Here is a 13,538-nt window from a genome sequence, read left to right as displayed (position 1 = left end):
CCGAAGGTGCCGCCGAACCTGCCTGACTTTCGGCTCTGGAGGGACTTTCGGCCGCCGAACCTACCGCCGAAAGTGCCCTGTTCAGCCTTCCTTTGCATGTTTTTGCATGATTGTTTTGAGGTATTTTAGGGGGTTTTGGGGGATGTTTTTAGAATTATGTTCTAGTTGTTTGGTCCCTCATTTGAGTCCACCTGTGTAGGTTTGTACCCGAGGAACCGAGGACCCCAGCAGTGAGTTAAGCTGCTTCTGAGTCAGTAGAGCTTCAGCCAGAGGTGAGTAGAATAAACCTTTACGATTTAAAGTAAATAAATTATAAAGTTTTTAGCATGTTCATGCATCATGAATGCCATGTGATGAATTAGGTTGTTTGCATTAGAATTCACGAATATGTTGCATTGCATTTATGATGTTGATGTGGATTGGTTATTGGATGATCCTTTAGTCCTCATATGGTATGATGATGTTACGGCATGATATGGTATGGAAGTCCAGGTTGTACCCATTCTACGTCCCTGGCACATTGGAATGTTATGATATGTTATGTTAAGAGAAAGACCGGTTGTACCCATTCTACGTCCCGGCACTTTGGAATGCAGAGGACTATTGGTGACAATACCATCCGAGATGTGATTTGTTGTGATGTGTTGCATTACATGATGGCATGAGAATTTAAATGTTGTTTTTCATTATTCTGCTCCATGGGCTCTAGTAGCTCACCCCTTTTCCCTAATCCCCCAGGATTGTAGGTACGGGCTAGATAGAGAAGTCAAGAAGAGTAAAGTCATGTGTTTGTAATAGATAGAAAGTGGACATGATAAATTGTATAATGATGTAATGTTATGAATAGTCATGTTATGTATAATGATATTGAGGATTAGAAGTTGTGCTTGACCCTATGGGTATTGTTATCCCTTTTATTTCATGATCTCAGATGTTTTATGATGTAGATGTAAACCAACTCAACACATGTTATGCCACCCATTGGGGGTATTGATGAGATCCCACAGAGGGGTCAAGGTTATGGTTATGTTTATGTTCAGTGTATGTACAGGTTGAGTTTGGTGCATGAGAAAATGTATGAAAGAAAAGTTTTAAGTTTTATGTATGTTCTTGATCATGTATGGGATTAAGCAGGTTTACAGGTTGTATGTCAGGCTTGCTACGGGTCTCAGCGGCCTTAAGCCGACCTGGATCCTAGCGCCGGTAGCGGTCCGGTTTTTGGGTCGTTACCGGGATGATGAGCTACCGATGCAAATTTGTGGTTTATGCCCAAGTTCCTTATGAACTTCTCAAATTCTTTGCAATCAAACTGGGTCCCACTGTCTAAAATGAGAACTTAGGGTACTCCAAATTGACATATTATGTTGCCCCAAATGAAGTCGATCATTTGTCGTGCCGTGATGCTTCTAATTGCTTCAGCTTCCAGCCATTTGGAGAGGTATTTCACTGCCATTATCACATACTTCCTCTGACCGGCAGTTTGAGGGAAAGGTCCGAGGATATCAATTCCCCATTGGGAGAAGGGCACTGATATGCTGGTCCGATTCATCGCAGGTGTGTTAATTTCCCTTCCATATCGCTGGCAGATGTCACACTTCTTTACAAATTTCTTTACATTCGCTTTTAAAGTTGGCTAATAATATCCCTATCTGAAAATTTTATTTGCTAGAGTAGTTGCTCCTTCATGGGTGCCACATATGCCTTGGTGAATTTCTTGAATGATGATGGAGGCTTCTTCCTACCTATGCATCTGAGCTAGGGTGCAGATTTTTTTCCTTTTGAATAGTACCCTGTCTTTGAACAGATAATTCCCTGCTTTGGCTAAGTTTTTTTTTTTTCTTCATTTTTGTACTGGGCAATTCTCCTCTGTCAAGGTATTTGATGAAAGGATCCATCCAGCTCGGCCCAGAATGAACATTCATGTCAGTTGCAATAAGGTTTCCATGAGCACTTCTTGTGGCAATTGCTCTAGCTCCTCTTGGGTTAGTCTGCTCAATAGATCGGCCTCTTTGTTCTAGGTTCTTGAAATGAGGTTTACTCGAAAGGGACATTTTTTTGACATGAATTCATATTGCAACTCTCGTGCCCGGGCCAAATATCGTTTCATTGTTTCATCTTAGGCCTCGTATATCCCTCGGACCTAGTTGACGACCAGCTGTGAGTCGCAGACAACATTCAGGTCATTTACTCCCGTCTCCAAGGCTAACTACATTCCATTGATCAGGGCCTCGTACTCGACCATATTGTTGGTTATAGAAAATCCAAAACGCAGGGCATTCAATGATATTCTTCATATCCTCGCCTTTCTGACTTTCAGTTTTGCTTTTGACTTGTCCTTTTGTCTTCTCTTAATTCTTGGACTTCATCATCTAGCCTAATGTACTTCTAGGCCTTATCCATTAGTTATTGGTACGTAGCAGCTGGGTTATTGATTAGGCAGGGCATTCAATGATCTTCTTCATATCCTCGCCTTTCTGACTTTCAGTTTTGCTTTTGACTCGTCCTTTTGTCCTCTCTTAATTCTTGGATTTCATCATCTAGCCTAATGTACTTCTGGGCCTTATCCATTAGTTATTGGTACGTAGCAGCTGGGTTCTTGATTAGGGAATTCATAAACTTGACGTTGTATGTCCCTTTCTTCAAGACTTCACATGCTATCTTATGATTTAATTTCTCCACCTGTATTGCTTCTACATTAAACCGTGAAATAAAACTCCTCAAAGACTCGCCCTTTCCTTGGCGGATCTTCCGTAGGTCAGAGGAGAGCTTTTTTAGGAGGTATACAAGTAATAAACCTGAATTTAAATAATATAGCAAATTGCATAAAGTTTTAAATTAAATATGGGCTTAGATGTTGGTGCCATTTTTGAGACAAACCTATGAGTGTTGACGGAAACACTCGTCACAACACAAAGTCGTTGACATTCTGAAGTTGCATGGTCATCCTAAAGTTTGCCAGGTGATTCCTGGGATCCACTGTTCCATCATATTTATCCAAACTTAGGAGTTTGAACTTAGGAGTTTGAACTTAGCAAGGAATATCTCTGCTAAGATCTCTTCTAAAAGAGGTGAGGCATCACCCAAGTCAAAGTCCTCTTCCTGCTTATTTTGGTACCTTTGAATAGCTCGTACTAGCTTCCAGTCGATATCCTACAAAGCATCGTCTGATGACTCCTCTTTTTCGAACTCGGCCTTCCCTTTGGACTACGTTTGGTTCACCTCTATCCAAGTGCTTGGGGTATCAATGGAGGCTTCCTCCCTTCCTCTAAGAGCCATGAAAGATACCTCCCCTCGAACTTTATATTGCTCGAGAGTAACCTGGAACTTTTTAATATATAGAGCATTTGTTCATTGCTCATATTGTTAAGATATACTTTGTTGATCATATAGGGTGTATTCTGTATACAGCTAGGAGTGAAAGAAATGATAATGCCCTCATTTATAGTAACAACCTTAGCAGCAGTTCATGAATTGCCGACATTTCGAGAGAGAGAAGAGAGATTTCTTTTTAAGAGAAAGGGGATAAGAAACCGATTTTAATCTAAATGAATAGAGAGAATTCAATTGATTTTTCGACAATGGAACCAAATGATGTAGCCGAAATAGAGCTGTGCTGTGATTGGTTGATCTTGCAAAAAAGAGAACGTGAGATGGTTGACACCTATGACAGCCACTCCGACGCTCAAGTTAGTAAATTGAAGAATAAGGCGAATGTAAGGAATTGTTTAGAACTCAAGAGTAATCGTGTATGAATTGCATATCTTGATCTTTGCGATCATTAGCTTTTATATTGTAAGAAGATGAAGTTAATTATAGCACTTTCAGGAAATCCGGCTGATGTCGACTAATTGATAGAAGATCCCACAAACTAATTGATCGAGGACCCATGGTTACTGGCATAATAAAAATCTTGTTGGATTATTCCTGCTAACAGTAACTTTATGTGAAAACTCGTCCTATACAGGAGAGGACGAGTCTTGATGAAGAGCTAAATACTACGGTGTTTGAATTCTCATTTTTATGGGTAGGATCACATATCAATATATCAATTTATCATACATTTGCTATGTGACCCTATTTTATAGTAACATTTTAGATTTACTTTTCGGATAATTATTGTGTTACATCACTAATCATCTAAATAACAAGTAATACTAATTAATTCAAGTTATTTTGTCTATTAGAATAAATTTAACAAAAATTTTATATATATATATATATATAAAGAAATAATTAAATTATTAAAATTAAGCACGATAATAATTTAAATTTAAAACTATTATTTATAGACTTAAATTTTAATTTTATTACATCTCTATATAAAAAGTAAAATTCTATTGTTATTTTGTCTATTCGAATAAACTTAACAAAAATTATATATATATATATATATATATATATATATATATATATATATATATATATATATATATATATAAAGAAGATGAAATAATTAAATTATTAAAATTAAGCATGATAATTTAAAATTATTACATTTTTTTTTTGAAAGCTAAGCAAAGCAAAATTTAAAATTATTACATTGAAACTAATTTCAGTTAAGAATTAATATAAATTTACTATTTAGAATTCATAAAGATTTAAAACTATTATTTATATATTTAAATTTAAATTTTATTATATTTTTATATAAAATTATATAAAAATTAAAATTTTATTATTTACAAAATGAATCACGAGTATACAATGAATACATTTTAAAATAAAAAATTTATTAATTCAATTTTTTTATTTTATAAAAATATCTATTAATCAATCTTTCTATATATATTTTAATTCTTTTTATAATATTTAATGACTAAATTTATTGCTTTCAAAAAAATTGACTAAATTTATTAGAAACTGATTAGTACATTTTTATAAATTTTTAAAAATATTTTAATATATTTTTTAAAATAAAAAATTAAAGTGATTTTTTATATTATAGATATTAAATAATAATTTTTATTATATTTATTAATTTTATATAATTTAAAGATAAAAAAGTAATTTATTCTTGAATTGATAATATTACATTGAATATTTATAATTAAATGATAAACTCATAATTATTAAAAAAAAAAAAAATTGATAAACTCATTGTTATGCAGACGATAGTGTCGGTGGCGCAACGCTCCAGTGTAGGCGGAGTTTTGGGACAATGGCCCTTAAAGGCGAAAACCGATATGCTTTTTGTGCTCCTCTTCTGTTGCTCTCCTCTTCCTCATTCTTCTTGTTAGCCTTTCCATTTGGTCTTACCTTGTGTTCTTTCTAATCAATCTACAACGCACAATGCATTAAATCTTTACCCAAGAAACAACCCTCCCAATTTATTGGCTCTAATCCTCTCTTCTCTCACTCGCTTACACCACGAGATACATTTGTTTATATCTTTATTTTGAGAGAAAGGAGCTTTGCAATGGGGGTTGATTTGAGGCAAGTTGTTGCTGGTATACTCACTCTCACAATGTTTGTGATGCTTGGAAACATGATCAAAAGAGAGCACTTCGATTATGTTGAAGTACGTTTCTATTTTTTCTTTCCAATGGCCATTGCTTCCTTTTTCATTTATGTTTCTAAATGGGTTTTTATTATTTATGGTTTAGATCTTTAAATCCCTTTTGATTTTATTAGAATGTATGATCTGCAAGTCCCTGTTGCATTTAATTGTCTTTTGGCTGCTCATACTTCATTTTCTCTTTCTTTATCACATAATTCATTTTGTGTTTCATTTACTTGTATATGGTTCTGTAAGATTGTTCAAAATCAGTTTTACGATTGTTCAAAATCAATTTTACTGTTACATTGATCTCTATTTTTATCAGATTATGTCAGTATCGTTTGTTGATTAGGTACTCTGCTGCTGTATTTTGTTTTAATGGCTTCCTTTAGAACAATTCATTTTGTAAGAAAAGGTATGATGAATTTTTTACACAATTATGCATAGTTTCTATTAAATTGATTATTTTAAGTTGAAAAAGAATTGAATCGTCATTCCAAACATGAGAATTGACAAAAAGAAAGCAATTAAATTGCGTTCTTGCAAAATTTTTTATTCCAAACAGAAGGAATTGGTTCTTACTTTTTCCATGTGTGATAATTCTTTTCTGTAGTCGTCTAGGCTCAACTATGCTATGTCTTTTGTCCTTGTTCACAATATTGTTTATCTTTACTCCAGGAGCAGAATATAAGCTTAAGTTCTATTGTTATTTATTGATGCTTTTGAATTGCAAAGGAAAAATTTCCTGGAGCTGTGGATGCTGAATTTGATAGTGGGAAAGTAACAGAACGAGGCCTTGTAACATTTAAGAACATGGGTGATGGCCCTTGGATGGAGGATGGCCAACAACTAAGACCATGCTGGACGGAGTCAACTTTTGGTAGGTTAATTGATTGCTGATAAATCACATAGAATCTTATGGACTATTTGTTTATTTAAAATGCATACACAAATGTACTATTTGTTTACATTAAAATACACACACCCACAGAGACATGTTCATTATATGGTGTTTCTGTTCCACTGCTTATGGAGTGTTATCTACTTGGCTAACAGATCAACCAGCGCGGTCCAAAGGGTTTGTCACATTTTCATTAACTAATGGGCCAGAGTATCATATCTTGCAGGTATCCTAAAATTTAATTGCTTGTCTACATGCTAATTAACTGAGGTCACAGAAACAGCATCTGAACTGGTAGCTTGATTTTATCCTGATGCATAGCAGACAGGATTGTTACATATCTGTGTCTTCATTACCTGCTGACCTTAAAAAAAAAGAAGGGAAAATTAGTTATTTGCAAAACCATCACTTTGATCAGTAGAATTTTAATCTTGGCATTTGATAATTAAGTTTATTGGGTATATGCTATTTATCTATATTTAACGGAGAAACAGTGAAATATTTGCTTTTGGATTGTGGATGGAGTTCATAATTCTAGGAGCTGGTTTGGCTACATTTTTTTCCAAAATGAAGATACAGTTTTTTCCTACTTCTTCATGAATGTTTATCTCTCTTCATTGATTATTCATTCCTCAGATATCTGATGCAGTGGTGGTTGCAAGATATGTAGGAGCAACTCTAGTAATCCCTGACATTAGAGGAAACAAGCCAGGTGATGAGAGGTTAGTTTTTCATGTGAATGCCATGATAAAATACTGCTTTCAAGTGTGTGCAAGTCACTGTTGATGACCATGTCCTTTAGCATAGAACTAAAATATATTGGTTTTCCAGAAAATTATTTTTTATTCAAATGTAAAGCATTATTCATTTTTACTATCATCATATTTGTTCACAGTTATCTTTTACTAGTAAATTCCTGAAAAGAATCAGGGATTTCTGTTATTAATAGAACCACTTTGAGAAACCCCTTGTGACTGTCATACTTGCTGTTTTATGAGTCAGGAAAACTTATTCTCTGCTTGTTGTTTCTGTAGTTACTAACACTTCATGCCAAAGATCATCTGGGTTCATTTTCTAAGCTTGATACAAGATATGATTCTTCTTTTCAAGTTAAATCCATTTTGGCCTTATTGATTATTCCTGAGTCTCCTGATCTCCAATTTCTCAGTGCAATTTCTGATAAGTAACCTGGAGTCCTGGACGTGAGATAATGCACAGTAGAGTTACACTGTCTGTGGAAATTCATCTGTTATGGTTGAAGTATTAAATTAATCAAAGTTTTTTCTCTGAATGCTAATGAAGTTCACTATTTCCAGGAAGTTTGAAGAAGTCTATGATGTGGAGAAATTTGTGAAAAGCCTGGATGGGGTAATCAAAGTGGTCAAAGCTCTACCTAATGATATCTCAATTCGAGATTTTGCTGTTGTCAAGGTACCTAATCGTGTTACAGAAGATCACATTGCACAATCAGTTGAACCAATCTTTAAAACGAAGGGGAACATAAGGCTGGCAACTTACTTCTCCTCAGTAAATATGAGAAAGACCACACAAAAAAGTAACACTGATTCATTTGCATGTTTAGCCATGTTTGGAACTTTAGAGTTGCATTCTGATGTTAATGAAGTGGTCAACTCCATGATTGAGCGGTTAAGAAGCTTGAGTCGCAAGTTTGATGGACGGTTTATTGCTGTGGACTTGAGAGTTGATCTATTGAAAAAGAATAGTTGCCATGGAAGTGGTTCTAGTGGAACCAAAAGTTGCTATGATGCTAAGGAGATTGCCCTGTTCTTAAGAAAGATTGGATTTGATAAGGATACCACAATCTACTTAACTCAGTCAAGATGGGATGGCAGCCTTGATATTCTGAAGGATTTATTTCCGAATACTTATACAAAGGTGAGACATTTTTATTCTTTATTATTCTTTTAATCCACTGTATATGGCATTTGGTTGAGGGGACTGAAATACTTACTTGGAATGTGAACTTCCTTCATTGGCTATAATTTCTAAATCATCAGTTGTAAAAGGGACTTTAAATTCAATATTGTCATTTAAGATATGACTATAATATGAATTATGACACATTCTTAGGTATTCTATCAATTATTTTCCCCCAAAGTTTCATCTAATAGAGAGTCAATTAAATTCTATAAAATTCATTTTTATGACTTTAAAGTTTTTATTTTTCTTTAAATTTAAATGCCACATTGCAAAGTGTAGTTCATTAAAAATATTTGTAAAAAATTATATAAAAATTGTTAAGAATTATTGATCAAATTTGATTATTTTGTTATTTAATAATTATTAAAGAGGTACATTAAGTCTTTTTTCGTTTATGTCAAAGAGAAAGTTATCTGCCTTTAGGAAAGTGTGTACCTTGCCCATCTGCCTAATGCCATCTTAAGGTTTTTGTTTGCCTAAAATTAAATTTATTCCTTGAACTTTTCTTTCCTCTATGTTTGAGTTTGACATACTGTTTAAAAAAGATTTCTGTTCATCTAAAATTGATAGAAAATACTGCTTTGGACTTCTGTGATTCTATTTAGATTTAAATTTTAAAACATAGTTGAATTTTTTGCATATCCTTCTAGTATGTCAATGCACAGAGGATGATTATTTATTGTTCCTCTCTGTGGAAACTATTGCAGGAAAGAGTCATGCCTGAAGATAAAAAGACAAAATTCCTTGAATCTGAAGATTCAGAGTTCGAAAAGGTTATTGACTTCTACATATGTTCTCGAAGTGATGTCTTCGTGCCAGCGATATCTGGCCTATTCTATGCCAATGTAGCTGGTAAGAGAATAGTTTCTGGTAAGAACCAAATACTTGTTCCAGCTGATATTCAAGGTTCATCTGCATCTGTCACCGATCATTTCTCCCCCTATGTATCAAAGAAGAACCACTTGGCCTATTCATGTTTTTGCTAGTAATGTGTAAAAAGAAATGGGGTAAAAATAAGAAAACAAAAATCATTTTTATCATTTGATGTCTTCAATGGTAGTCTTACAGTTCACCTCATTGAGGTTCTTCTTGTAAGCAGCTAGGTGAGCTCCATTATGCAATCTTCAATTTGGGTATAAAAAGTCCTATTTTTTAAGCTGATTTTTGAAGGCCATTCCACACTTCAGGTAGCTTTGTGGGCTGTCTCTCTCTCTCTCTGTGTATAGATATCTATTGAAGAATGTGTTTAACATATTGTGAGACCAAGATGAGTTTGTTCTAATTGATTTCATATTTTGTTTGTTCTAAAACCCTTATTGTTTCTTTCGAACTTTGCTTCTTATGTTGTTAAAAGATATTTGTGAGGATAAATTACTTTTTAATCATTAAACTGTTAAAATTAAGGAAAATTACTATTTGGTATCTGTGGTGGGAAAATCATCGGTTAGTTCATTGATTTTAAAAAATATATTAAATATTTTAAAAATTTTAAAAAATTTATTAAGTAATTAATTTTTGTTAATTTTAGCTGTTAAACTTTATAAAAATTTAAAGTGTTTTCAATATAATGAGATTAATTAGTATATATTTTTACAAAATTAAAGGATCAACTAATAAATTTTTTTGTAATATATAAATTAAATAATAAAACACTTAATATTCAATAGTTAAAATTAATAGGATTGACTAATAAATTTTTTAAAAATTATTTAGTATATTTTTTAAAACAGATTAATGAACTAATAAGTTTTTATATGGTAAATTTTCTAATATTAATACTTGGGGTTCTTGGGTCTTTGAAAATGCGCTTTTTTTTTGTTTTTGTTTTTTTTTTTTTTAAGATCATCACGTTTTGATTTTGTCAACGGTACGTTTCCAGTATCTAATTTAAAGTCACTTTTCTAGTTGGTGAGAAATTTGAGTTAAAAGTAGATAAATTTTTGAAAATCTCTAAAATACCCTTACTAATTATCTACCATTGTTCTAGGTTTAATTCTCTATATTATTATATTCTTTGGGATACCATCACACCACCGAAACTGAAGATCATTGAATCAGAACCAACACTTAACTCAGAAATCTCATCATATTAATATCAATATTCACTTAGATATTTGAGTCTGATTAGTAAGTGGTTTCGCAGATCAAACAAGTTCGAGTTCCCGCACCACCTTGTCTAATTTGGAGTTTTATACCTTAAAAATACATGAAAAATTAATAAGACAATGCCTAGTTCTCCACAATTTTTTATCGGTGGGTAATTGGGAAAAAGGGAGAGGACTTGCATCCTCATCATCAAGCAATCCTCAAACATACCTTGTCAACCCATCTAACGGGGAGCTTACATTTTCCACAAATTAAACAAAGTGAAATTCCTTTCAAATAGGTTGAAAAGCTAATTTATATTTAACCAAACATAAAGGGGAAGAGTTGATACAATGTCATTTAAATAAGTGTAATAGAATAAGAAGTCATTTGAAATTAGTGAAACGTTGCATGCTAATTGGGGTTGATACACTATATTTGGTTCAAGTGCAAGGCCACTTGAACCAAATGTAGTGTATCAACCCCAATTAGCATGCTACGTTTCACTAATTTTAAATGCCTTCTTATTCCATTATCACTTATTTAAATGACATCGTATCAACTCCTCCCCTTTAAAGACTTCCTTATCCTCAAGTAATAAAATTTGAAAATCTGAGTTGTAAATCTTTCGAATATTCCCAAGTGGCATCAGCCGTCTAAGAATCTGCCTTGTGCGCTAGCCACCGAGTTGCAACAATATATCTCCTCTTCATTATTCTTCTATTGATGATAGCTTACGGGTAAGGCAAGGGTGGTACTATTTCAAAAGGAAGCTTAGATGAGGCTTGAATATTGGCATGGACAGGCTTAATCAATGAGATATGGAACACATCACGGATCCTTGAATCTGCTGGTAGCTGTAATTTGTAGACAATAGGCCCAATCTTTTCGAGAATAATAAAAGGACTATTGTAACGACCCGAAATCGGACCGCTACCGGCGCTAGGATCCAGATCCACTTAAGGTCGCCGGGACCCGTAGCAAGCCTAGCATACAACCTGTCATATCTGATAAATCCCATACATGATCATATATTTTCATAAAAATTTTAAACTTTCCATCTACCAAGCTTGACCTGTGCATGCACTCTATCTGTAAACATAAAACCCTATACTAGAGCCCTCATCAAATGCTCTAGTTGGGTCAACATTACATATATCAAGTTTGGTTCTCAACACATAACATCATAACATAATATACTGATCATGTACAAAAGGGATCAACCATACTCTAGGGCCAAGCACAATACTATCCTCAAATACATTACATCACATCAGTTTTACAATACATGTCCACTACTATACTATTACATAAACTTTGCTCTTGCTGTTACCCTGTGTTACCTCTGGCCCTGCAAACCTGGGGGTTAGGGAGAGGGGTGAGCTATTAGAGCCCAGTGAGCAGAACAAATAAAAAAACCATCTAATAAATCATACTTTCGTGAAATGCATCACATCACAAATCAATCACATCAAGGATGGACTGACCCAAAAATCCCTCTACTCTGTGTCTGAACCTCGGTGGAGCTCCTCAAGACTTCTGTTACATACATAAGCTCTGTGCCCGGCCCTCGATGGAGTTCATCAGGACTTCTGTTACATAAAATAATATCTAGAGGGCTAATGGGTCGTCTTGTTGTCCATCCACACCCACAATAAATAATGCAATGCGTCATATTCGTGAATACTAATGCAATACAACCTAATACATACATGGCATTTATGATGCATGAGTCATGCTAAAAACTTTCATTATTTTAAAACATAGTTCAGTTCTACTCACCTCTAGTAGATGCTGGACTAGCTCTGAACCAGCTAACTCTGTGGGCCTCCTCGGTTCCTCAGGTCCGATCCTACAAAGGTGGACTCAAATGAGGGACCAAACATACTCTAACATAACTCTAAACATCTCCCCAAAAACTCCCTAAAATACCTTAAAACAATCATAGAAAACATGCAAAGGAAGGCTGGACAGGGCACTTTCGGCGGCAGGTTCGGCGGGCGAAAGTCCCTCCAGAGCCGAAACTCAGCCATTTTCGGCGGCAAGTTCGGTGGCAGAAAGTGGTTCCAAAGCCGAAACTCACCAACCTTCTGGGGCAGGTTCGGCGGCCGAAACTCCTCTCCAGAGCCGAAAGTCCAAACTTTTAGGGGCGAGTTTAGGCGGCGAAAATAGCCTCCTCAAGGGGTTCGGCGGCCGAACCTTGCTTCGGCAGCCAAATCTGGGTTCTCCAAGAAGGCAGAACCCGATTCAGCCTCCATAACCTCTCCAAACACACACAACAAGCATCCTACCTCTAAAAAACATGCATATACCCTTATCCATGCATAAAGGGGCTTAAAACTAGCCTAAACCCCAACAAACATCATCATGGCAACACATATAGCATGTGATCATCATGAACCTTAACCTCTAGATCCACTCTAATCATGCATAAAAACTCCCTTAAAACCCTCAAAACATATTTAAAACATAAGGGGAGGTGAGGATCCATGCTTACCTCTTGAATATCGAGAGGATTGATGGTCCAAACTCAGAGATGTAGAGGAAAATAGATCCGGAGTCTCCAAGCCTCAAAACTTTGCTTCTTAGCTCAAAATCTTCGAAACCAAGTTAAAAGCTTATTAAAACTTGTAAGATTTGAAGGAAAACATGAAATCAACCAGAGGAGGGCAAAAACTCACCTATGCCCGAAAAAAGAGAGAATACTCGCCCCCATTCCGGACAAGGGACCTTTTATAGGTGGCCGGCCAAACCACCTTCGGCGGCCAAACCTTTCTTCCACACCTCCACCACGTTCGGCAGCCGAACTTGGGGTTCGGTGGCAGCAAAAGGAAGCCACCTTCGGCGGCCGAACCTGGCATTTCCCTCATTGGTCTTTTCTTTTCAAAAACTCAAATTTTCTTGATCAAAACACTAAGAACATGTAAAAGCATTTTGGAAAACCTTTATTTTACCCTTCTAGAAAGCTCCGATATCCCAGAGTTCCGGATTCTAACGGAGATTCCGCCGGAAAGTAGGAATTCTGATGCCGGGGTCTAGCCGGATATTACATTCTTCCCCCCTTAAGAACATTCGTCCCCGAATGTTCCTCAACTAGCACATGTATAGCAAAAC

At 35.1% G+C, this 13,538-nt stretch overlaps 1 protein-coding gene across 1 annotated transcript; it reads left to right on the top strand.

Annotated features, from left to right (window-relative positions):
* Nucleotides 1–5,095: 5,095 nt before the first annotated feature.
* Nucleotides 5,096–9,649, top strand: LOC110602981 (protein MANNAN SYNTHESIS-RELATED 2). The gene is made up of 6 exons (XM_021740614.2): nt 5,096–5,518; nt 6,233–6,377; nt 6,554–6,624; nt 7,035–7,120; nt 7,715–8,294; nt 9,047–9,649. Exons 1-6 carry the CDS (start codon nt 5,417–5,419, stop codon nt 9,323–9,325), a joined length of 1,263 nt encoding a protein of 420 aa, XP_021596306.1. The 5' UTR covers nt 5,096–5,416; the 3' UTR covers nt 9,326–9,649.
* The last annotated feature ends 3,889 nt before the right edge of the window (nt 9,650–13,538 follow it).

This window comes from Manihot esculenta, chromosome 16 (genome assembly GCF_001659605.2).
Source record: "Manihot esculenta cultivar AM560-2 chromosome 16, M.esculenta_v8, whole genome shotgun sequence".
NCBI classification, from domain to species: Eukaryota; Viridiplantae; Streptophyta; class Magnoliopsida; order Malpighiales; family Euphorbiaceae; genus Manihot; species Manihot esculenta.
The sequence above is the reverse complement of the archived record's forward strand: the minus strand, read 5'-3'. Positions and strand labels throughout refer to the sequence as shown.

Excerpts from the sequence above, each read along its gene's own strand:
- LOC110602981 (XM_021740614.2), top strand. The coding sequence starts at position 5,417 with ATGGGGGTTGATTTGAGGCAAGTTGTTGCTGGTATACTCACTCTCACA. Across the intron at positions 7,121-7,714 it reads AACAAGCCAGGTGATGAGAG|GAAGTTTGAAGAAGTCTATG; the intron begins GTTAGTTTTTCA and ends CACTATTTCCAG. Across the intron at positions 8,295-9,046 it reads TTCCGAATACTTATACAAAG|GAAAGAGTCATGCCTGAAGA; the intron begins GTGAGACATTTT and ends AAACTATTGCAG.